Here is a 26,631-nt window from a genome sequence, read left to right on the forward strand (position 1 = left end):
GATACAGATCACCTTGAAATGAAAATTCTGTCATGTATGACGTACTTTCTTCTATGGAACATAGAATAAGATATTCAGAAAAACTGTTTTTGTCCATACAATGAAAGTCCATGCTGACTACAGTGGACCCCATTGACTTTCATTGTATAAAAAAAACGAATTTATTTGGAATGACATGAGGGTGAGTAAATGATGTCAGAGTTTTCATTTTTGTCTGAACCATCCTCAACCACATCAACAAGCCAATGGCGAGCAAAAGCAAAGAGCAGGTAATTTGACGCCATCCTCAAGGTTATCTATACGCTTACAAATCCAGACCAACCACACAATAAGCATCTAATTGATGTGTCAGAATAACTAGAGGGTTTTGTGAGTCATTCAGTCGAGTGACCTGAATTCAGGGTTATTAGGAAGAGTCAACTGAACTACAAATCCCAGAGTGCACTCTGTCTGTGCTCTTGCTTTTTAAGGACACTGCGTATGCTGCAAAGGTGCACGGATTCTTTTTTGTGCTGCTTCTTCCCTGTCACATCTCTGTGCTGAAATGTCCATCAGAAACGTCTGGAGTGAAGTGTTTTAGCCAATATTCTGGCTAAAACACGGTTGCATCATGGTCCTTGGCTCCAGGGCATGGGCATGTCTGGTGAGCACACACACTTGGAGCAGACAGGCGGAGGGGGAGGGAGAGAGAAAGAGAGAAGATGCAAAACACACATATAGCAAAGAAATACAGCTCGACAATCACAAGAAATTCATTAATGCAGACAAACATTTACAACAGGGTAAACAAACACATGATCAATGCAAAAAGACAACTGATTCAGTAAGATACTTTTAAATTTGAAGGTAACAGACAAACAAACACAGCATGGCTCAATAATAAAGATGGTGAGAGTGTTTTGAGCCAATTGACAGGACTGTTACTCACTCTCTCAAGCCAATACGCCTTACATTTTTGGGTGATGATGATGATTTAAGCATTAGAAATTGTTGCAAATCAAGCTGATGTAAATAAATATGTCACCAAGATAAGGTTATTTATATCCCTAACATGGATGAGGCTTTGCCAAAATGCAAGAATTATTGGTGAAAGTTAGGGGTGCAGAATATATTGGTACCAGATTGGTTATCACCCAGTACTAAATATGGAATATTGGAAAAGTTAAAAAAAAAATTTAGATTACCTTTGTTGGCATTTAATAAGTCTTTAGAACTCAAATAAATTAATAACACATTGTAAAAAGAAATCGTTAGCAGATTTATAACAAAAATAACTATAATGTTGTGATGCCTAGATTCACTTGTAGCAATTAAAATGACTGATTTTAGTGATTTATTTTTAGTTTAAGACAACATACTACATCATTTTAATATCAGCCATTTATCAGTTAATAGCCATAACAAACAATTATGATTTATCAGTACTGGCCAGAATTTGTGCAATCCTGATGAAAGTGTGATAACATTAATTAAACAGTTAAAAATTATTTAAAAAATATGTTTATGCCATTATTTACCATTATTTTTAATTTGGTTCAATTTAATAAAATAAAATAAAACTTGGGCTCAGAAAAAAAAAAATCTTATTGTTGAGCCCTGTGAGAACTGCCCAATTTTAAATCGAAAAGCAAAACAAGAATCACATTAAACACAATGTGCAATATCAAGAATTTTACTTAATTTGCTTCCAAGAACAAATATAAACAAAAATGAAAAGATCTATGCCAAGATGAACCCAAGAACCCCAGAGGAACTCACAGCAGGTAAGACAAGACAACAAATCCCAGGCTCCCCGCTTTAATTTTCAGTTCTGGTGCCATGACCCAAGATCTCCAACACATTGAGATGAAATAAAAAGGTAAATCCACACCTCAAAAATAAGAAGTAAGAAAGGAAAGCAGAACACACACATGGCAAAGTAAAGGTCCAGACACCCAACCCATCACCTGGTGCATGTCGGAAGTGTAACCCAAGGCATAGAGGCTAATGATTTTAAACAAATGACAACATGGAGGTGTTTCACCTATAGAACCACACACTAGCGCATCTCAGAACAGAAGGACAGGAAGTGAACTAACACAGAGAGATGCAGAGCCAGGCATTATGGTAAATCTAATGACCTACATTTTCAACTCCCTGAAGAAACGTAATGTTGTGTATAAACCACAGTGCGCGTGCATGTGTGGAATGCAGTAAAAGATATTCATAGACAGCACTAGATGTTCTCTTCTTACCCGGCTCACTCTGCTAAAACTTTTGTTGCCATGTAACTGCAAGGACCAGACTCCCATCAATTAAAAATAAGAATGGAGGACAAAATCAGAGCCTATTTTAATAATAAACTACATAATACACAGTGAAAGAGCAGAATATTCACTGTGAGGCTTGTAACACGACTGGTTAATCGAGGCACGCCCAACAAATTAACGCAATTTAGCCTAAATCGTTGATGAAAAATAATTCATACCAATTATAAAGGGTGTAATTCCTGAAGGTTGAGTCTCTGTCTGAGTAATATCATACAGCAGGTTTATAAGTTAACCTACTGGCTTCTACACTAACTTGGCCAAATGTGTCAGGTCAGGTTTTTCAGTAATGTATGACCAGCCTCTATGCCTCGGGACACATACGTGCAGGTGTGTTTGGAAACGCTTACCACATACTCCATTGGAAAACACTCTTTTGTGTGTCAGTTCTCCTAGAAAGTGCATGTAAACGTATATTAGCATGTTCTCACACATAAAAATGACACATCAGCAAAGCCATAAATCACAGTAAGCCTTTGATTAGCCTGAGGGACGAAATCATCCAAAAGATTTAAAAAAAAAAAAAAAAAAAAAAAGAGAATGTATTGCCATAAAAAATTTTTTTTTTAAATTTACCTCAGGAATACATTTATTCATCTATGATTTATGTCATCTATGATGACAAAAGACTTACTAATTAGTTCGTTTTCCTCATAGCACCTCATCACAAATCCATCTGGCTTACAACTGAGAGTTTGATTGTGCATTCAAGATTAAAATACACCCCCAAAAAAGAAAAAGGCAAATTAAAGAATGTCTGCATCTATGTCTGTGGTCGTGCTCAGACAAGCCATGGAATGAAAGGAATGACCAGGCAGGATGGGTAACGGGTACATTATATGCTGTAGCTTGCTGATGTCTCCAAAACACAAGCAGATTGAATGGGTGACAGTGTGCACATGTTCCAGCCTGCTGAGAGTTGATCAGAGCAGGTAACATTCTTCAAACAGTCATCCAGAATAGAAGTGTTCCTGCGGTCAGTAACCAATAGCAACTCTTCAGAAAAATGTTGTGCTACTTTGGTAACAATGTGTTCTTTGCTTATCAAAAAAAGACACTAACTCTGCAGTGTGCACTGATCTCAAAAAGCATTGTGGGTGCACTTCGAACCCACATTCACACTTTTGTGAAGATGTGGGCAGAGGATGGAAGGTACACAGGCTCATTTAACTACAATAACTTAAAAAAATGTATGCAAAAAAAAAAAATTATTAAACTGGCACTTTATTTCCAATGTATTATATATGCATTTACTGTACACAGAGCACAAAGACTTTTTGTTAGTGGCTATTTACAGTAGCAGCTTATTTTAGAAAAGAACCACCTACTCAGACTGACAAAAAATAAATGGCTGATCACAGTTTGCTTTTTTAAGTAAAGTTTATCCAAGTGTCTTGTGACAATTACATTAACACAGTGTTATTATAATGAACAAAAACTATAACAAAAACTGAGCAAAGGCAAATGGAAAATATCAGTTTGACATAATTTGTTTTGGCAACATTATTAAGTTTGCTGTAAAAACTGTTATCAATGAGTAAAAAAGTAGCGGAAGACAGTTACCTTCTCATTTTTACGTTTTGTCTTCCTCGTGGATGGGGCAAGTTTTTAAATTTGAAAAATTCTGAACTATAACCACAAACCATCATATTCATCTGCAGTGAAAAGATAAACTGAAGCAATCTGTGTAATTATCAATACCATTTTTAAATAACTTGCCGTATTATACCTAAATCGCCAAAGAGCACAAATTAAATTACATCAGTCCGAAAACAGAAAAATCTAAACTGTCAGAGTGCAAACTCAATTAAACTACCGTATTTTCGTACGTTTTTTCATAGTTTGGCTGGTCCTGCGACTTATAGTCAGGTGCGACTTATTTATCAAAATTAATTTGACATGAACCAAGAGAAATGAACTAAGAGAAATGAACCAAGAGAAAACATTACCGTCTACAGCCGCCAGAGGGCGCTCTATGCTGCTCAGTGCTCCTGTAGTCTACACTGAAGACATAGAGCACCCTCTCGCGGCTGTAGATGGTAATGTTTTCTCTTCGTTCTTGGTTCTAAATAAATGCAACTTATAGTCCAGTGCGACTTATATATGTTTTTTTCCTCGTCATGACGTATTTTCGGACTGATGCGACTTATACTCAGGTGCAACCTATAGTTCGAAAATACGGTAAATGTTTGAAAGGACAAACTAAAATAAAGCAAATTCTTTTGCCCTGTAGTGACAAGCAACTTGTCTTGCCAGTCCCACAGGTACATAATATATATTTCTGAAACAGCTGGAGGTGGACTGTTGATATTAGTGGAAGGTGTGCGTGTTTGCACTTCTGTTTCTGGGACTGGACAGAGGCCCAACACAGCCTGCTTTTGTTTCTGCAAGGTCCATAATAACAGGGCTGACCGGAGGACTGAGGTGAACTATACAGCAGTGCAATGTTTCAGACATGCGGCCCATTTATGTCCCTGAAACCACATATCTCTGTGATAAACGATTAAGTGAAGGCCTGAAGACGCAAGTAACACCTCTCTGTCAATTTGACACACAGCCATTTACATACATACAGAACCTTTGACCAAGATGTGACAGCATATTTTCAAGTGAAGCAGGAAAACAACATAAAAAGCCCCAGAGAACTTTTACATGTGGTTTCATATTGGTCTAATGATACCTTTGATTCTTTCAGGCATGTACACTGTATAAAAGTCTACCTTTCACAAACACAGGTGTTCAATGCACTGCAAAGACAGCAAACGTGACAGGAGATACTAAAATACTGCTCTAACCACATACCAGAACTATAAACAGAAATCATGCAATAGTGCCCTGATTCTCACACGAATACCAAGCTTAACACTGCATATCCATCATCTCACATCCACACTGTGAGATTCAAGTCATGATGGCATGAATTGTGGGAATCTGTCGTTGGTTCTTCTGAGCAGACATTAGATTAGCGTTTACTCAGACTTCTAGACTACAAAAGTGTGAGCTTTCTATTTTAGGTTTCTTCCTCCTTCTCTCTTTTCCAAGTACTACCACAGTCTGTCCAGCTAAAACACACAGTGTTGCCGCTTCCTCAAACATCAGTTTCCACTTTCTCTTCAATGCTGAAAGGTATATCCAAGTTCTAGAACAACATATGCTCCCATCCAGACATCATCTCTTTCAGGGAAGACCTTGCATTTTCCAACATGAAAACATTTAGCGCATCATGAAGAGGTCTTCTTTGTTGCATCTTCCTAAGACAGTTTAGCAACTAGAAGCCTGTATTAGACAAGAATGGGACAACATTCCTATTCCTTATCTTGAGCAACTTGTCTCCTCAGTCCCCAGACGTTTGCAGACCGTTATAAAAAGAAGAGGGGATGCCACACAGCGGTAAACATGGCCTTGTCCCAACTTTTTTGAGATGTGTTGATGCCATGAAATTTAAAATCAACCTATTTTTCCCTTAAAATTATACATTTTGATACAGTTTTAACATTTGATATGTCATCTATGTTGTATTCTGAATAAAATATTGAAATTTGAAACTTCCACATCATTGCATTCTGTTTTTATTCACAATTTGTACAGTGTCCCACCTTTTTTGGAATCGGGTTTGTAGATGTTTAAATCGAAAGAACTAAAATAACTCACTTTTTGGATTTAATCCACAAAATCTATTAGTTGAACTCTTTTATACACTACTGTGCATAAATGTATGGTCAGTATGATTATTTAATGTCTCTTATGCTCTCTACGGTTGCACTACAGTAAAAACAGTTTTATAACAATTTAAAATACCGGTAACTGTTTTCTACTTATTCCTGTAATGGCAAAGCTGAATTTTCAGCAGCCAATACTGTAGTCTTCAGTGTCACATGGTCCTACAGAATTCATTGTAATGATTTGGAGCACAAGAAACATTTCTTCTTCTTCTTCTTCTTATTATTATTATTATAAATGTTGAAAAGAGTTGTGCTGCTTAATATTTTGTCTGAAACCGTGATACATTTTGTTTTCAACATTCTTTGACTTTCAAAGAAAACAGCATTTATTTGAAATAGCAATATTTTTTCTAATATTATAAATGCCACTTTTGGTCAGTTTAATGTGTCTTTGCTTAAGAAATATGTTCATTTCTAGACCTTATATTCATGTATGTAAAACGTTCTCACTGTTTTTTTTGCAACTCTTCACATTTCATTAGAATCGTGTAAATCCTGAGCGACCGATATAACATCTTGTGTTTATACAGTCAAGAAAAACTTAAAAGAATAAGTACTGACATATATTTGAATAATATGTGATATTACATTTAGTAATTTTGCAGACGCTTTTATCCAAACCAACTGGGGAAACAAAGTGATTCTTCTTAAAGAGGCAAACAGACACAGGAAGTGCTTGTAATGCCAAGTTTTAGACATTGTTCAAATAAGTACAAGCTAGAATAAGAAGGAATAAATAAAGATAATTTTTTTTTTTTTACGATAAAGCCAAGTAGTTTCGAAAGAGTTGAGTTTTCAGATGTCGCTTGAACATTGCCAGGAATTCAGCATTCCGGACAGGGGTGGGAAGATCATTCCACCAGCCAGGAATGGTGAATGAGAATGTTCTGGAAAGTGATTTTGAGCCTCTCTGTGATGGAACCATGAGGTGTTGCTCACTAGCGGATCTCAGACTTCTGGAGAGGATGTAGATTCATAATAGTGAGTGGAAGTAGGCGGGTGCTAAGCCTGTGTCTGTTCTATATGCAAGCATCTATGTCTTGAACTTGATGCAGGCCGCAACCGGTAGCCAATGCAAGGAGATAAAGAGAGGTGTAACATGGGCTCTTTTGGGTTAGCTGAAGACCAGTCGAATCCTACAAGCACAAATATGGTGGCACTACAATAGAACTAATGTGGGACTGACCTTAAACCAACCACATGCTAGAACGAGCAACAAAATACAGCCTGATTTCTCAAAGTAGGTCAAAGTCTCCAGCTTTTTAACTCATAATCAACCCTGGATCTTTGTCAAAATCTCAACTAGGGAAAACATTTGCAAGCTCACATTTCCAAATGCCTAGGCATTAGGGACACAAGTGCAGGATTTGAGAAACAGCTTGTGTTTCTCTCGCAGTGGGTATGCCATGAGTGGGTTTACTCCGAGCAAGACTATTTGGACAGAAGGCAGTAGCATCCAAGGGGAAAAAATGTTCACAGGAACCACAAACAGCTCACCAGGTTGGAGCAGGGTGCCTGTGATCTCAGAGAAGGTCCTGTCGGTGGAAGAGGTCAGAGGTCATGTAACACTCCTCAAACAACAAAACTTTGGGACTGACTTTTAAAGTGACAGTTGATGTAAAAATGAACATGGTTATCAAATACTTGTCCTCATGTCATTTTGAGCCAGTATTATTTTCTTTCTTTCAGAATATATTTCAGAGCTCTGTCAGACTGGAAGATTATCAATGAATAATGTCTCATTAAGCAACTGTGGGGTTTTAGAAGATTCATCACACAGCATTTTATGAACTTTTTTTTTTTTAGAACCTGTGAGTATAAATCACCATCCACAATACATGGCTGGAATGATATAGGGGTGTGTAAATGATGACAAATTTGCCATTTCAGGACATTTAGAGGCCTACCATGTAAGATGAGACAGTTGATCTTCACTTTCTGGAGTGACATATCAGAGTTTGAGAAATTTTAGAAAAAAAAAAAATCATCACTACCTCCATGACAAAACATGTCAAATAACAGACAGGATGTTAATGTGAGGAGACAAGATGTCCTGTTAGGAGACAGACAGACTGAGGTGCCAGACATGAGATGAGACAGACAGACTAGAGAGAACCATTTTTTATTTTTTTACTACTTGCTTGTGGATCATAAAGAGCCAAATAAATCAGTTATAAACAAAGAATGTGGCTGCCTCTATATTTTGCCAGTAGCTGGTTTCTGGGCACACATTTTTATGCAAATGTAGGAATATTTGCATAAAATAAAAATAAAAAATAGAAAATGGAATCAAAAATGCTGGATGAAAAAAACAAGATGCAAATGAAGTTTCCAAAATGTATGAAAAAAAGATTCTGTTCATTAACTATGATGATGATTAACTGATTAAATAAAGTGCATCAAAAAACATGAGACTAGGAATGCACAATATATCAGTATCATATTATTTAATTACTAATTTTAAGCTCTGTGTGTGTGTGTGTGTGTGTGTGTGTGTGTGTGTGTGTGTGTGTGTGTGTGTGTATGTGTGTATGTGTCTGTTGAAGAAAATACAGAACATGGTCAGAATTGAACAGGAAATGCCCCCCTCCATACTTTTATGAGTACAAGACAACCAAAAAAGTGGTAAGAAAGAGAGGAAGAGAGAGAAACAAAAGACAATGCATACTGCATGATGTCTGTGCATAATAAAAGCATGACATTTAACTACACACCACATATAGAGCAGAACTTTTTTATTATTATTATTATTATTATTATCATCATTATCATCACTGTATATAGTCCAAGTGGCTTCAGTATCTGACCATGCTCCTCTACATGCAGCTGAACTACTCGCTTTGTTGCAAACCTAACCAACATCCTGTTGACTCCAGGGTTGACCACTTCCACGTCATTGCTGCTGTAGTTGTTCTAGCACTGGCCAAATTTCTCACCAAACAACTGCACGAAGGTATCTTCCTAAAGAAACCTTCAGGGTGACAACACTGTAGTCTCATGACAGGAGACAGAGGGCAGGCTGCCTTCAGCAGTCACATAAAGTGGTGAATACTGCTTCAGATATGCCACAGCCGAATCTGAAACCCATGGAAAAACCCATATGACGTCCTGCTCAGGGTAAAGGACTAAATCTGGAAACGACTGCATATGTTGAAGCAGTCAATTTGACCAGGCAAACTATAAATCGCTGTTGCCCAGCAAAATTAGGCATCAACTGGGCTATCGAAAATACAAACTACTCAGCGGGTCATTGTGATAGCACAGGAACATGATATCCTGTCAAGTGCTCCTAAGAGACTAGATGGGAAGTTTGGGACAGTAGCTCAAACTAAAGTGGCGTGTTTCTAAACTTGATATAAATTTGAGGAAGCCAGACAATGGGAAACATCAATAAAATCACCAAAAACCAAACACTCATTGGAATTTGGTTATAATATACCAGCAGAATCAATTGTTCATAAATCCACCTTTACATAAATCCGTCCTGCTTGCATTTCATCAATGTAATTCACTGGGCAAACATCATTCAATACGTAATTATTTACTACAAAAGCAAAATCTTGAAATACTTCCAACTGAAGTCCACAAAATGAGATAAGCTGTTTGGAGGACGCCTCAAAAGGGACAATATTACGGTCTACTCTGTTCTGACAGGTTCAGAAGACTTTCTGACGCCTCAAACAGATCAATACACCTCAGAAACAGAAATGTCTGTTCTGGGCACTCGATTTTTCATCTGAGATTGAGCAGGTGTGTGTCACAGTGATATCAGGCTGTTTCAAAGAGTCGATTTTACAGTAAGAATTTCCACTGTCGGCCTGTTCGTCCTGCTTCTAATCAGGTGAAATTGTGAGCTATCTAGAGCTTCCTTCACCAGTTGGTGTCATCTGCAGGCAACCTAATAACATATCTACTTAGATGATAAGGGAAAATAGAGTTACAATAAACAAGCCTGTCAGTTCATTATAAATCCTGTTTGGCTTTGTCATGATGCTACCGTCAATCATCCTGCTACAAATATACTGATCTAAGAAGGGGGCGAAACAATAAACTGGGTGTAATTTTAATGGACTCAAAGTTAATAAATTATTTAAATTTTAATTATCCAACAGCTTCTATCACTGAAGCCCAAATTAGACCAAAAGTACAAAGTAATATCAAGGCTCAAAGAGGAAGAGCTCTTCCCAAGTTAAGCACATGGACATGATGCAAGATATAATGGATGAGCCCAGTTGGCTCGGATATTGTTATGTAAGATGAAATAGAGGCCGTAAAGAAAGACTAATCTTTAATACAATTCCATCAGCAACAAAACAACTGACTCCGTTTCCTGAGACTGACATCACGGGCATTGTTTCATAATTGACTGCACCGTCTAGAGATCATGTACAGTTTGGGGTCTAATGTCCCAGCCAGACGTCTGAATCTGATAAGAACACATAGCCTCATCCCTCGTGTTGGACTGAATCATTATTTGAGTTGCTCCAAATGTCTGCGACAGCTGCTCATGCAGCAGATAAGAGCTCACGCTGGTTTAGGATTCGCAGCTGGCAAGATCAGTCCATGATAAATTGCCCTAATGTTGAGGACAACTGCTTTTCACAACAAGAAGAGATTATTTACATTTGTGTCGCTGTAACAACAACATAACAGAGATAGACTGATAATCGGTTTTATAAATATTTTTACAAATACTCTCACTTCAGCTAAATGGTTAATCAGTGCTTTAAGTTCCTCTTGGAATCAGCTTTATTTAACAAAATAATAAGCACAATTCTTGTATTTGTAACAAATAGTTGAGTTTAATATCATAATCTACTGATAATGACACCCTTGCAGAGTCTCTTACAAATGCTTAATATTGTAACTTAACAATTAGACAGCCCAAAAGTCTTAAAACGTTAGTAACACTTCACATAAATATAAGATGTTAAAATAACCATTTATAATTATTTAATTACAATTAATATAATTTAAAAAATAATTCAATTATAATTACTAAATGCATTCTTGATTATTTGTATCACTATTATTCTATTATTCTTAAAATATTTATAGTGAGTGTTGTTTTCATTGTTCTAGTCAACTGATTATTGATTTTGTGTATTAACAATACAGTTTGGTTCTAAATATCAGTTATGACACGTATGAATCATTAAAAAACATCATACTGGATTTCTATAACACAATTCACATAAAGGCAAAGATTAAGTAAGGATAAAACTTGAAAAATGTCAACGAAACTAGATTCTGAAAAGCTATCAGGTGGTCTTACAGTAAGCACGCTGGGTAATAATGAGACAAAATTCTGTAAAATGTCAAAAAAATAATAAAAAAAATTGTGTCAGTACAGGCCATAGAACTGGCGATGTTTAAAATAGAAAGGCTGCCGAAACAAAAGTAAACCGTCAAGTCTTGCCTCAAAACCTGAGAGATTGTAACAAGTTGAAACTGCTAGCATTCGAGCACGTTCCGCACGGAGCAGTCTGGATTCCTGTCCCGGATCGTACAGTCATGACTGTGGTCAACTTTTGCCAAACTTACCCGCTCGCTTCCTCTCGGCCCTTCGATTCCGGTCCTGCTCTCCTAAGCACTTTTCAGATCAACTGCTGGAAATGTCACATTTGAGGAACAAAAGACGGTCCAGATTAGAAATAAAGCACTGGGCTCGCCAGGCTCATTTAAACGTCGAGTACGAGTAATGTAATGAAACTTTTCTTTTCGGCTGTGCCTTCCTTTCCTCCCCAAGTCTACCCCCCCTTGTCCACGGTCCAAAAAAGTCACTTCCGCGATCGGATGGCTGCTTGTATCATGTGGTTTGGCGTCCACGAGAGCGCCCGCACCTGGCTCTCTCAGCGCGCGCCCTTGACCTGTTTTTATTTATTTCTTATTACGTTCAACGACGGGGACTCACAGTTCAACAAGTAATGAATTTTGGAATATGAGCTCATTCATGACTTAGCTACCTAAAACAAAAACTTGTAGCCTATAAGAAGCCACTATTTTAGTCACAGTTAACATTATCATGAAGCAAGTTTAAGAATTTAAGAACAGTGCAAGTTTATATATATATATAAAAAATAAAGGTCATAGATTTCATGCCACCGTGCAAAAAGTTATTAAATAATATATCCAAAATTAAAGCTTTCTCCTAATTTAAACTCATGTATTTCCCATGTGATATGACTTTTTCCCCCCTGAGGAACATAAAGTAAAAAATTTTGTAATGTCCATTCTTCTTACTTGCAATGACAAGAAATTGTGTCTAAAGATGTCAAGTCTCAGAATAGTGAAATCACAAAAAAAGTATCAGAAAAGTGGCCCTCAAATACTAAATGGCAAGTCATAGCACCAAAGCACCAGCAAACAGAATTTTAGTGAGGGCTGTGAATCCAATTTCATTTGTTTAGTCTACTGCAAGAATAAGAACATTGTGCGTGTTGAATCTGAACAAAACTCACAGCAGCACTTTTTTTCTAGAACTGAAACTGAATAAACTAGGTCAGGGGTCTTCAACAGGGTGGTCTGCAGAATATTGCAGAATTACATTTAATACGTGTTAAATACAAAAATAAAATATTAAAACAGTGAATGCTCAAATTTGGCTAAATGTTTCGTTTTAGCTTGATATAAATTAGCCATCTGTTGACAAAATTAAGAAAATTATGAATCTGCTTATTTAGCTTTTTATTTCAGGGAGTCTGTTTTTAGTTACTAGATAACATATGATACTCAAATGCTCTTTTACGAAACATCTTAATTTAACAAATGATAATATAGGCCTGTTTCTGTATTTTAAGAAATATTTTATAGGACTATGAATGATTCAAAGACTCATTCGTAACATAAAAAAGACAACCTGAAGTCGCCACTTACTGATGGAACCTGCAGAAAGGGCCACTAAACAATTCTAGTGATTGAACTGAACCATTTCAAATGATTCGAATCACTGAGATGAATCATACTTACTATGAAGCCCTCCAAACGCCACACGCTGGTGACGTCTGCTGGTCAAAACTGTGTAAACGCAGCAAAAGCTCATCCCAAACATGTATAAAATAATTTTATAGGGGAAATGCAAATCTTTTAGTTTAATAGTTTAATCTATTACTGCAATTAAGAAATCATCTTATAGAATATGAAGTGTTTGTAAAACGTGTAAATTTAGGACTTGTTTTGCTTGTTTTATGGAGAGCTTGGTTAATCAGGTCAAGACTATTAACTACAATTCTTCCTTTTTATTATACAAATGTGTCATTGAAATCGGTACAAATTTACGAAACATGGCGAAACATTGAAATTTCAAAACGTTTCTGAGCAGTTTTAAAGTGAGGAAGCCTCGTTTATTGACATCACGTGACTTTGGCAGTTTTCACGGGTTCGAAACAAATGATTCTCAAAGGTTCCAAACTATGGTTCTAAAGCCCATCGTCGGGCTTCGAATCTGCTAGTTCTCTTCCGGGATTGAGAGGACTACAAACTGAACAGCTCGATTCACAAAAGGGAAGAAAGTGCACGCAAACTTTATTGGTTTCGCGTGGCGGTGGATTTTTCAAAATGGTGCGCGTGTGTGCTTATCCTGGATGCTTCAACCAAGAGAAATCCGTGAGACTCCGTAATTGGGCGTCAAAGCAAGAGGAAAGTTTGACTTTTCACACATTGCCCCTGCACGATCCAGAAAGATTGAACCTGTGGCTGATCGCCCTTCGTCGAGATACAGGAGCACCAGTCCAGTCCATCCGAGGATTGAGGGTCTGCAGCCAACATTTTGTACCGTCCGATTTCAGTGTAGCCAAGGGAAATAAAAGGCGTTTGAGTTCAACAGCTGTACCTAAGATACAACAACGTGCCGAGGTAGGTGTGGAAATACACATTTAGCGTAATCATGATTTCCCATGGACTTGACAATGATGATTTATTTTGTATTTCGTTTATTTGGTTAAAAAAAAAGATCTTTGGTGATTTAGTTTTAAGTGATGCAACGGATAATATATCATGCTGTGTCTGTAGACTTCCGAAATAAACATGTTACACAAAATTACACGATTAGTACTATTACTTAATTATTACTAGTACTATTAAAATTACAGTGTAACAAACTTAACCGTCAGATACATTTTTGTGTGTCAAAGCTGCTTACAAGTGGCCATAAGACTAACTGTAAAAAAATGTTTAACAGTTGTTCAAAGGGACAATTAAGTGTAGCATTTACAATATAATCAACGTTAATTTTATAAGAGACATCTCCAAATAGTCTGATTTTACTTCCAAGGGGAGTTCCCGCCCTCTTTACGCTGATTGGTTAGTTTATTAAGGAAGTAATGAAACGCCTCGCTTCAATTTGCCAAGAGACGTCAGGTGACAGGAGGAGTGCACCATGTGTTCTTACTGATATGTAACTGGCGTAGTTAGGGTCTCTTCCGGTAGTAAATATTTATAAACCAATTCTAGCTTTAAAATATATATATATATATATATATATATATATATATATATATATATATATCCCGATTCGGTATTGAGCTTGCATTAGTTAGTATCGTTAGCTGCTAACTTTATCAATGTTCACAGATGGCATGTTCATAGCTTTCATATGACCGTGACAGTACCTTGAGTTTTCATGAGCCAGCCTTCAATGAGATAAGTGCTTCATTGAATAGTAGTTGGCCACGCAATCCGGACTAAAGCTAGGATTCAGTTACGTGTCTTCCAGGTAAGAGAACTGCCAACAAACGTGAGTGATTTCACTTAGGATAAATTATACATTCCTATTAATATAAAGATTTTCTATTTAGTGACTTAGATCAGATAATTAGACTTTGATGCAGCTAAAATGTTTGTTCTGGCGGATACTTTAGTTTCTTTGTAAACCACTTTAGTAAGTAGAATATATGTGTTTTCAAGACTTTCAAAATTTTGTTTTTATTGTCTCAAATATTCTGTAATAATCAAGTGTGGATAATTTATATTTGACGATAATTATATTAAATTATAGTTTAACATAAATAATTATCTTAATTCATTAGTCCATGTGAAGTCACTCTATGGTCATTCTTATCAATACAGGCAGTTTGATGGAAAAAGAGTTAGATGTAATTGAACTAAAACAGCAGTGACATGAATCATTGGCAGTGACAGCTGTTTTCTGCTTTAGACTGACATTGATGTGGCAATATAATGGAAATGCAGTATTGTAGAAGTACAGCAGTTATGAGGTGTAGACTGTAGTGATTTTGTTGTTGACATCTAATATGGGGCTACATGATTTGGGAAAAAACTTTGTAAACTTTTTGCTGTGTGTATATATTTACAAGTATTGCAATATATTCACTGAAAATAATAATAATTTTTTTTTTTTTTACATCACAGCTGACCCTTGAATCTTCTCTTTTGTTGAAAACTGCCCGTTTATAAGCGCTTTGTATTAAAGTTTGGGAAGATGGTTGGTGCGTGTTGAGTTTTTAAATGAATGTTATAAATGATCCAAAAACTTTCAGAGATGAGATTGTGTGGAGCAGCGTTTACCTAAAATCAAGAAAAGCCTAGTTCACACTAGACTATTTAAAACGTCGGCAGAATGCTGTGCTGTTTCCGACTACATGACTTCTTGGCTTGTCTTGAAGTCGTTGTGGTATTCACACTACGTGACATTACGTAAATGATCCGCAAACAGGGGTTCATACACTACACGATCTAAAAACGTCTCTGTCACCCAACGACTCTTTCCCAGTGTAAATGATCAAATATACGATCTAATGCTGGGTACACACCGGTGATGCACGGGTCAGTGTATAAACAACCCGCACCCGACCGAAATTTTCAACTAACCCGCACGCAACTCGGACTGCTAAAAAATAAAAATTAAATATTGTAACCGACCTGCTTCCTGACCCGCATATTTTTAAAAGTAGTAAATGCGTCGCCCCTTTATATTAATTTAATTACTTAAATAGGCTATAGCCTACAGAATAATAAGCATTATGACCGCACACATAAGGCTTTCCACAAAGAACCGGTTAAAGTAATGATTATAAATGTGTCTGAATTAGGGCTGAAACGATTCCTCGAGTAACTCGATTACAAAAAATGATCGAGGCAAATTCCTCTGCCTCGAAGCCTCTTTTAATTTATTTTAAATCTCACGTCAGGTTCTTTCGCAATGATTTTTTTTAATGTGACAACGCGTTTTCGTCACCCACAAAGCGGAAGGAGACACAAGCACAGCGTCTGAAATCGCACACTGCAAGGAGTCAGCAGTGTTTTGATTTGAGGGCGCAGGCAAACCTATGTCCATTGCAAGAGAGCTGGCATACCACAACTAGGACCCTATGATTTCTGCGATGAAGAAAACGCGGAATCCAGTCATAAAAACGGAATTTACAGTTTAACGCGGAATGGCATGGACTTTGCCAAATTTTGAATGAATTAATCAAATATAGGTCATTGCACTTACACCAAATCACGATATGGACTAATATCTGTAAATATTAAGCTGGAACAGTCTATTTAAATATGAATCCTGCATGTTCTGCGTGTCTCTGTTAATGAATGGGGCACAAGCGCGCGTGACGCTCCGTCTGCTGTCTCACTAATAAGGACGTAAACACATGAACAACATCTCCAGAACTGCTCTGACAGTCACTTCATGAGCATTTGACCGTTTGATTTGAGTAAAACTAGCGTCACAACAGAACTGTAAAGGTACGTCAACCCGTCAAAATAAAATTCCGGTTCAAAGACAAGTATTTGCCAGAGATGTATTACTATTGTTCAGCAGAATATGTATCCTACTACAAAAAAAAAAAAAAAATCAAACATTATTTTTCTTAAGGTTTAATCACACAACATTTCTTCCATGTTTTATTTTTAATAGTAAATCCCCTTTGTTTACCAAAAAGTTAAGTTTGCTTAATTTTCAATAATTAAAAGATAAATATTTATTTTATGTGTTTAATGTTTAATGTGCATCTCAGAAAATGCTTTATTTAAAACCCCAACTGAATGGCACTTAATTCATTTGTCAACTTTCTTGTCATTGTTCACAGTACAAGTACAGACAGAGAAACATATTTTATTTTATTTTTGATGTATGCATTGCATTGTATGCATTTAAAAAATAAAAATATAATTTTTTCTAAAAAAGGAAACTAAGTTGTTAATTTTAAGAGACCCAGTAGTCTTATTTTCTCTTGCATAATTAATATTGCACTTTAAGCAAAAACGCATTTTATCCGATTACTCGATTAATCGATGGAATTTTTGGTAGAATACTTGATTACTAAAATATTCGATAGCTACAGCCCTAGTCTGAATAAGCAAGGAGACATTTAATTGTTTAGTAATAAACTGGTGTTTTCTGTGTAGCTGCTAAGATGAAGTTGTCGAAGCGGACTCGCCATGAACGCCAGAGAGAAATGCACATTTCCTATTACATCATCAGAGAGTAGCCTATTTATTTTGATTTGAATATTTTCGTTTAAAAGTAGACATTTCAAGCTTTCTGTAATATATTGCCTATATTTCTTTTTAAACCAACCGACTAAAAGATTAAAACACTACCTGACCCAAAATATCAACCAAAGATTCTACAGCTTTTTTCTTAGATATTTCAGAAGCAAAAAGCTCTCTCTGCTTCGCCATCTACAGGTCTTAACCAAGAGTATGTTATGGTCCATTCGCTATTAAAAGTGCATCTTCTCTTTTCGTGGCCATGGCTGCTTAAGGGGCCATTCACATATCGTGTCTTTTGCACGCTCAAGTTCGTTATTTCAAATGTAGGCGCGGTATGCGCACTCATAATGGAAGCAACATGGTGACGCGCTCGTTTTTTCCAGGCGCGTCCGCACTGCATCGAGTTAAAAAAACATCTCAACTTTCAGAATGCCGCAAGCGCACCGCAGGTCATGTAGCTTCCTCACCTTTTCCGTAATAACGTTGAAAGCTCAGCCAAGATGAAGGAACAGCTGATCAAAGCCGTTTTTAGGCACGATATGTGAACGGCCCTAACCGGACCGAACAGTGTGCACGCGCTCCAATTTGAAATTGTTGACAATGTTGAGGAGGCGTTCGTGCGCCAGTCAACAGTTTGATTGATGTACGACTCAGCCTATCGACTAACACTTTTATTGCTCTCCTCTGAACTATTGGACATAAGTTAACAGTATGCCTATGGACGTATCCGTGTATTTATTAGGCAGGGTCGAATGAAAAAGCGGGACAGATGCTCAATTTGCGTGAGGCGAGACAAAGGTTAAAATTGCTGTACAGTACAACTTAAAGCGGGACAGGTGGTCACTCTATTCGCGTCAGTTATTTAGCCAATAAGGTGTAGGCCTATGCATTTCCAAATTTTGTCTAGTACGATATAAATTACAAATGTTTAAATGGCATCTTTATTTCAAACGACCCGACCGACCATGACCCGAATATCATTTAAAAATATTTTTGGATGACTAGTAACCGAAGGTGATCGCAGGCACCTGCTCATTTTGGATCAACCCGCGCATCACTGGTACACACCAAAAGATAATCGGGCTGATTTTGGGCCAATTTCCCCCTTTCTTTTCTACAGATTACTTTATCAGATTTTCCCTTGGTGTGATGTGTGTTAAGAGTGTCTGAACCTGATCAGAAGAACGTCGGAGCCGCCCCGATTGCAAATCGTAAATATTCAACATGTTTAATATTTACGATCAGAAATCCTGATGTGTGGGGGGAACCCCGAGGACGCGCGCACGCTCTGGAGATCATCATGTGAAACTAAACAATACCCAGTCAGAAAGCGAATGATCACGTTCTTAAGGAGTGATAACAAGTATTCAAAAGTTTATTTAATAAGGCAATTTCAAAATGAATATGATCTCTTTTCCTAGAGAGAACTGAGAACATTTTATTAAAAAAAAAACATATCTGTGTGATTTTGTGACCATTGCTCACCTCTAGCTCACTCTGTAACTTATTCAGACCATGTCCCCGCTGTCTCCACAACTTCACCCAAACCCTTTTCTTTGTTTTCCCATGAATTTTCTGTGAAAATCATTCCAAACACTATCGTTGAAATTTCTTCCTGCATATCGTCCACAATGCCTATTTTGAAGTCTCGCGAGATTTTGCGAGATTTCCTGTGTTCAAAGTCGAGACTCTGGTTGAAAATCTGCTTGTGTGTGGTGTGCTGTCTTTGTCACATCATGGCACACCACACACTATAGGAGCAAAACGGTTAAATCTAGGATTTTTTTATCCTCATGTTTGTGGTCTATCACATTTTGAAAGTCTTGTAAGATATTTTGGTGTGTACCCAGCATAAGAGAATCAAAGACGTGTCATTGACGCCCATGAAATATTTGGCATGCTAAATATCTGGACCTGTCTGCAATTCAAAACCCTGCTGTGTGAAATGAGTTCTGACTAAAAAACAAATAGGCGATGACCTACAGCCAATGAGAGAGCAAGATACAGGGCTTTGGTGAGGAGTTATTTCCTTATCAATTCTCGCTTGCATATGATTGTGAAACATAGTTTGCAGACCAGACAGAGTTGTAGGCAATCTTTCCTATTGATAGACAGTTAGTCATGCAGTGTGAAGACAATGGTGATCCAATGACTTTGAAAACCATGCAGTGTGCGAACTCTGCATAAGACCCTGAAAACACAGGATCATTAGCTGGTCATTTGTAAATGAGCACAGTGCAGCGCTCCACTGAAACATTCAGAACATTTAATTAAATGAACTGCAGTCTTTGCAGTTTGATAATTACACAAAGTCATGTCAAGATTTTGGTTTCATTCCTATTAATCATGCAGCCTAAGATCTGTGAGTTGTTTTAAAATGAAAGGTATGTCTTGGTTTCATGTTACACAAAGTCATCTAGAGAAATCTATAGATCTGCAGAAATTTTGATTTGCATCCACATTTTTGATGTGTTTAATTCTTAAAATATAGCATTTTAATTGATCAATTTTAAAGTCAAGTCGACTAGTTTTATTGCTCAGACTTTTGTGCTTGTTCCCAACAGACCCTCTCCATCTGTCTCCTTCTTTTTCTTTCATTGCCTTTTTCCTGTGTTACAATTTTCGGCTGAATGCAGCAGGCATTGCCTCGGATCAGTAAAGTAGTTAAGACGGTTCAGCGAATTGTTAGCCAAATCACCCCAATGGCTCAGAACTGCACTGCGTCCTCCACACAGAAAGATGGTGCTGTCACAGCAGCTATTCTCATCATAGGAGATGAGATCCTCAAGGTAATTTACAATAGCCATTGATATTAGTCACAATTAACCCTTTGTCTTATGTATGATGTTATTATGACAGTTGGGAGCTGGATTATCTGGATATGGATTATCCGTTTTCCGACCATTGACAGATGCAGGGACATTTCCACTTCAGAAATTAAACTTTTTAAGAATTATTAGAAAGCAATGGTTTATATGCTTACATTACAGGGTCACACTGTCGACACTAATAGTGCTTTCCTGTGCCGTGGACTTCGCAAGCTTGGCGTCACCGTAGAACGAATCACTGTTGTACCTGATGTCCAGGAAGTCATTGCTAAAGAAGTGGCACAGCTTTCCTCCGCTGTTACTCACCTCATCACATCCGGTGGCATCGGTCCCACTCATGACGATGTCACATTTGAGAGCGTTGCAATGGCATTTGGCGAAGGTCTGCATGCTCACCCTGAACTGACAAAGCTAGTGGAGGGGTTCTTTGGCCCAGACACTCCCAGTAGTGCCCAAATGAAGCTTGCCACGGTTCCAGTTTCAGCCAAACTCAATTTTGGCATAGACCCTCAGACAGGCCAGCGAAATCGTTTCCCTCTTGTCAGTGTCCACAACGTATACATATTTCCAGGCATCCCCTCTCTGCTGGAAAAGTCTTTCAATGGACTGGCCCATCTGTTTTCAGGTTCTGGGACCACCTTTCACACCCGTGAGGTGTTTGTGGATGCAGATGAGACTGATATTGCCCAGTGTCTAACAAAACTGCAGGCAGATTGGGGCAAGCGTGTCTCTCTGGGCTCTTACCCAGACTGGCTTAGTAATTATCACCGTGTCCGATTAGTTTTGGACTCTGGCAGTGCGGAAGAGGTGGAACGAGCAAGAACTCAATTGATAGAAGAGCTACCTGAAAGATCTGTGGTTCCTCTCATCATTGACCCAGTGTCAGTCGCAGCTGAAGAGGTGTATGCACTCTCGAAAAGCGGTGAGCTGCCTTTAACCAAATTTGAGTGCTGTTGTCGCAGTCACTTACATGTGTTTGATCTTGACCAGTTTAGATCTCTATTTAAATCAGTTTAGAATAACCTTGTTAAACATGTATATCTCACAGAGACGATGCTGGGGAAGAAAGTAGCTGCAGGATTGGGGACCATTGAGATGGCGATGGATAAATACTTGACTAATGAAATCTGTGTCGGCTTCAATGGTGGCAAAGACTGCACAGCTCTACTGCATTTATATTATGCTGCTCTGAAACGGTAAGAGACTAAATTAAAGACAATGGCTAGACAGAAAAAGGAGAATATTGTTTGTAATTTTGTAAATAATTTTTGCCCAGTATCGCCTTTAAGTTTAGTGACCTCAAAACGTATTTGGACTCTTAATAAAGCAAACTTAAATGTATAGTTCACCCAAAAATTCTGCCATCATTTACTTACCTTTAAGTTATTCCAGACCTGTATAAGTTTCTTTCTTCTGTTGAACAAACAGGAATGTTGGTAACCAAACAGTTGTTGGTAGCCATTGACTTCCACAGTATGGAATAAAATGTTTTTCAACATTAATGTAATGTTATGTTTTTAATAAACATTAACACATGTATTCAATGTCTTAATAAATGATAAAATATCAAAACAAGTGCCATTTGTCTTAAAGGGATAGTCTATCCAAGAAAAATAAGTTTAATTTACTCACCTTCATGTCGTTACAAACCTGTATGATTAAATTAATTACAGGTTTAAATGATTAAATTAACCATTTAAGACAGCACAAGCATTACTTCCAAAAATATTACAGAAATAGATGTTTAAGTCATAAAATAATAGATATACTATCTGACATTAAGACAAGTATTTGGAAATGTTCTGGTTTTTAAATGCTAGTGTATCATCAGAGTTATGTTGAACTTCAGCTGCAGTTTTTATTCTAGGTGTGAGGAGAACTGATTTCATACTAATGATCACCTTAAGACCTCTATGCATAAAAATGATTAAGAAAAACTTGTCTCACATCTGCATAATTTGTTTACAGATGTCATGTGGTTTGCTATTTTCTGTGAATGCAGAAAATGTATACATTGAGTGTGTCCAAATACTCTTTGGAGCACTATATTCATTTATAAATGCTGTGAATTGAATCTAATGTCCATGTTTAATTGGCAATAATATAAATTTAATAATATAAAAACATCTCTCTCTATCTCTCTCAGGCGGTATCCAGATAGTAAAGACAGATTGAAAGCTTTGTACATTCGAATTGTCTCTCCTTTTCCAGAAATGGAGAGGTTTTTGCAGGATACAATTAAAAGGTAAGACAAGGTGTCTTTAAAAAAATGTGTGTGTGTGTATATATATATATATGTGTATGTGTATGTGTATGTGTATGTGTGTATATATATATATATATATATATATATATATATTAGGTACAGCAATGATTTAAAGTGGAGATAAAAAATCTGGGATGGTTTCCTATCCTCCTGAGTAGGTAAATCACAGACTAGAGCCTCTGGCATTTCTCCCAGAAATGTTTGCCTGCATCAGAAAACGGCATATGTAAACTATTAAGGATATGTATATGATTTAGTCATTTCTGATTCAAACAATTATTTTGACCAAATTTCTGAATTGTGAATTTTCCAGACAGGCTTTGAGCAGTATTACACTAATGTTAGAATCACCAGTCATGTTTGGTTACGCACATACAATATGGGATCTGGCACCAGCTAGTAAGTGAAATATCTTAACCAAATCACTCGAGTGATACTTTCAAGGGAGACGTGCCATCTGTGAGCCCTAAAAGCTTTTGTACTGCTACAGACTGGTACTGCTACCAGCTGCAGTCTGTTCCTCATCCATGATGAGTTGAACATGGATCCAGCCCATCCAGGCCTCATTAATTCATCAGTGTCCATCAAAGCTCCATAGGTGTAATTATTTGGCACATCTCCTCTCTCTTCTATAGATATGACCTGGAGTTGTTCTCTGTGGAGGGCAGTATTCGGCAGGCTCTGCATGAGGTCCAGGAAAGGAGGCCAGATTTAAAGGCGGTTCTGATGGGAACGAGACAGACTGACCCTTACTCGCACACGCTTACACCCCTCTGTCCCACAGACCCGGGCTGGCCTGAATACATGAGGGTCAACCCACTGTTGGTAAGGGGGAAAGAATATATATATCTGTGCTGCTTAATATTGTTACATTTTTTTTTTTTACTGTCTTCGAACTTTGAAACATTAATGTTAGATTTAAAAATTCAACAATCACATGAAGCTTTGTGCCACACTGCTTAAATTGATCAAGCAGTAAAGCCTATCCTGCATCTAAAACAAGGAGTCCGAAACAGGGACTGGTGGGACAGTATTACTTCATAGACGGTGAGTGGGAAAAAAAAGTGGCATTCATGATACATTTATCGGTACCGATATTATGGTACCGAGCAAACAGGTCCGTGGATGATGCAATCAACATGGCATTGCACTTCATCCTGCAACATCTGGACAAAACAGGGACTTATGTGAGGATCCTGTTTGTGGACTTTAGTTCGGCTTTCAACACCATCATCCCAACAACCCTCCAGACCAAACTGACCCAGCTCTCTGTTCCTAGCTCTATCTGTCAGTGGATCACCAGCTTTCTGACAGATAGGCAACAGTTAGTGAGACTGGGGAAATTCATGTCAAACAGCTGCTCCACCAACACTGGTGCCCCTCAGGGATGTGTTCTCTCCCCTCTGCTCTTCTCCCTGTACACCAACGACTGCACCTCTAAAGACCCCTCTGTCAAGCTCCTGAAGTTTGCAGACGACACTACAGTCATCGGCCTCATCCAGGACGGTGACGAGTCTGCTTACAGACAGGAGGTTGAGCAGCTGGCTGTCTGGTGCAGTCTTAACAACCTGGAGCTGAACACGCTCAAAACAGTGAAGATGACTGTGGACTTTAGGAGAAACCCCCCTGCACTTTCCCCACTCACCATCATGAACAGCACTGTGACTGCAGTGGAGTCATTCAGATTCCTGGGAACCACCATCTCTCAGGACCTGAAGTGGGACAATCACATTGGCTCCATTGTGAAAAAAGCCCAACAAAGGTTGTACTTCCTTCGCCAGCTGAGGAAGTTTAACCTGCCACAGGAGCTGCTGAAACAGTTCTACTCAGCCGTCATTGAGTCAGTCCTGTGTACTTCAATTACTGTCTGGTTTGGTTCAGCTACAAAATCAGATATCAGAAGACTACAGAGAACTGTTCGGACTGCTGAAAGGATTATTGGTGCTCCCCTGCCCACCCTCCAAGAACTGTACACATCCAGAGTGAGGAAAAGGACTCAGAAAATCACTCTGGATCCCTCACATCCAAGTCACCCCATCTTTGAACTTTTGCCATCTGGCCGGCGCCTCAGAGCCGCAAATACAAGAACAGCAAGGCACAAGAATAGTTTTTTTCCCCCAGGCAATCTACCTCATGAACAGTTAAATGTTTCCCACTTAAACTTATGCAAAAATGTGCAATATCCTTATATTTATTTATTACCCCTCCATCCTAGAACATTCCACATCTCACTCAATCCTATTCCATTATCATTTATAGCACAATTGTTTATACACTTATTTATTTGCCAATTTGTAAATCTCCTGTAAAGTTTTTTTTTTTTTTTTCTGTGTGTTGTTGTCTCTGTTTACTGGAAGCTTATGTCACTAAAACAAATTCCTTGTATGCGCAAGCATACTTGGCAATAAAGCTCTTTCTGATTCTGATTCTGATAACACTTATGATTTCAACAACAACAGCTCATTATGTGCATTGATATATCATTAAGTCATTTAATTTCACATGCAGTGAACTTTCCAGTTCCAGTTTTCAACCCGTGTAAGTGTTTACATGTCCTAAAAATGTAAACATTTCTGTTATGATGTCAAGATGACATATACACCTTTCAAAATATTTGTATTTCATTAGTCTTTGGTAAATCGTTCAATTGTATTTGTTGCCCAGCGGCAACACTGCAATAGTGGAATGACATTATTACAATGGTTTAGCTAGCTAGCAAGGTCAGCTGCCATCTGTTAAGCTGTAACAATAACAACATTAATACTAGTGATATAATGTTGATTAGTCGTATGTTAACTGATAGGATCCCTATGTAGATTACAGCAATTGAATTGAATCTGTGATGAGCCTGTAAATCAAAATTGAATTGATTTGTGAAATCTCAATACCCAGTCCTAGTATTTTTCATGGACTTGGTTCTAAACATTTATTGCACATTTAATGTAATACAGTAATACTATACCTGTGTATTATGTGACCACGCACACACAAATATATACATATACATACAAACAGACAAAAACCCATCTTCCCACCTTTTCTGTAGTGTCTAAACTGACTCCACAGTCACTAAATCACTGTCATGTCTCCCACTCACTCTCATGTAAGCTGGCAGCAGAAACAGCCACGAGATGGTGAATGATGATGAATGAGGCTCTCCAACATCATTACACAGCAACTCCATCATCACAATCAGTGGTGCTTATGTAAAAGACACTGCAGTACAGCATGTTCTCAGAATTACAAATGCCCTGGATCCTTGTTACTTCTAAATGTTTGCCTCATATCCACCATCTCTCTCTCTTTCCGTAGGAATGGTCATATCATGACATCTGGTCGTTCCTCAGAACCTTGTATGTGCCCTACTGCATTCTGTATGACAAAGGGTGAGGTGCTTCTCTTCACAGACAGTCTTCACTTATCAAATGAGATTGTCTTCATGGTATGCGTATGCCCTTATCTCTCATCCTCGTAGATACACTTCTTTAGGCAGTATGGATAACACATGCAGGAATCCATCTCTTAAAGTGGTGGACGAGAGAGGGGTGACTCGCTACAAACCTGCCTACAAGCTGGAAAATGAGGAGGAGGAACGCAACTCAAGGGCATGACTCAATGGATGACATGTGAAACTGAGGACATTTTGATTTAAGGAACTTCATCTGAAATATCATATCAGAAACAGATCTTTTAAAAAGCCCCAGTGTTTTGTATTCTGAAGTGTCTGTCTATGAATGTGGATGCATAGAAAAGTGAGAAATGTCACTGTATGCTGTACTTAAGATTTATATTAAAACCGTATCAAATCATGATTTGTGTTTTGTACCTCAGTTGTGGGTAACCGTGCCTGCAAATTTTTTGTCACATCCTTGGTGGCAGCTTCCAAGTTTTTCACGTTAGATAACAGGACAAGCTAGTTAAAATAATTGTGTTTTAAGTGACTTAAGTTTAAAGTGAAAAATCTCTTAAAAGATTAGAGTAGTCTGAAGAGAAGGCGGAGTAATCGAGCATCATCCTCATCGTCGTTCACTGACAGGAGGCAGCACAGTTAATGAAAT

The 26,631-nt window shown here is 37.8% G+C and overlaps 2 protein-coding genes across 7 annotated transcripts in view; one reads left to right on the forward strand and one right to left on the reverse strand.

The window, feature by feature from the left end:
• LOC132102982 (SHC-transforming protein 1-like) overlaps positions 1-11,847 on the reverse strand; it is a 29,507-nt gene extending 17,660 nt beyond the window's left edge. The window contains exons 1-2 of one of the 2 annotated variants that reach the window (XM_059507752.1): positions 11,573-11,847; positions 2,657-2,698 (exon numbers count right to left, since the gene is read on the reverse strand). In XM_059507752.1, coding sequence (XP_059363735.1) covers positions 2,657-2,668 — 12 coding nt within the window. In that variant the 5' untranslated portion in view covers positions 2,669-2,698; positions 11,573-11,847. The remainder of the gene's footprint in view (positions 1-2,656; positions 2,699-11,572) is intronic. The other variant, XM_059507753.1, reaches the window with a different exon arrangement.
• Positions 11,848-13,387: 1,540 nt separating this feature from the next.
• On the forward strand, positions 13,388-26,187 carry LOC132102983 (FAD synthase). 5 transcript variants are annotated; one of them, XM_059507755.1, is made up of 8 exons: positions 13,388-13,882; positions 20,119-20,268; positions 20,470-21,229; positions 21,356-21,503; positions 22,454-22,552; positions 23,209-23,398; positions 25,886-25,959; positions 26,049-26,187. In XM_059507755.1, the coding sequence occupies exons 1-8, from the start codon at positions 13,586-13,588 to the stop codon at positions 26,182-26,184; spliced, it is 1,854 nt and encodes a 617-aa protein (XP_059363738.1). In that variant the 5' UTR covers positions 13,388-13,585; the 3' UTR covers positions 26,185-26,187. The 5 variants fall into 5 exon arrangements, with proteins under 5 accessions (XP_059363738.1, XP_059363737.1, XP_059363740.1 ...); XM_059507754.1 differs by having other exon boundaries at positions 13,389-13,882; positions 20,116-20,268; XM_059507757.1 differs by having other exon boundaries at positions 13,748-13,882; positions 20,044-20,268.
• The last annotated feature ends 444 nt before the right edge of the window (positions 26,188-26,631 follow it).

Source organism: Carassius carassius, chromosome 24 (assembly GCF_963082965.1).
Source record: "Carassius carassius chromosome 24, fCarCar2.1, whole genome shotgun sequence".
Classification (NCBI taxonomy): domain Eukaryota; kingdom Metazoa; phylum Chordata; class Actinopteri; order Cypriniformes; family Cyprinidae; genus Carassius; species Carassius carassius.

What these genes read in the sequence shown, in the direction of transcription:
- LOC132102983 (XM_059507754.1), top strand. Translation starts at nt 13,586, where the DNA reads ATGGTGCGCGTGTGTGCTTATCCTGGATGCTTCAACCAAGAGAAATCC. An exon ending in TATTATGCTGCTCTGAAACG is followed by an intron (nt 21,504 to 22,453) that starts GTAAGAGACTAA and finishes TATCTCTCTCAG; the next exon opens with GCGGTATCCAGATAGTAAAG. An exon ending in TGAGGGTCAACCCACTGTTG is followed by an intron (nt 23,399 to 25,885) that starts GTAAGGGGGAAA and finishes CTCTTTCCGTAG; the next exon opens with GAATGGTCATATCATGACAT.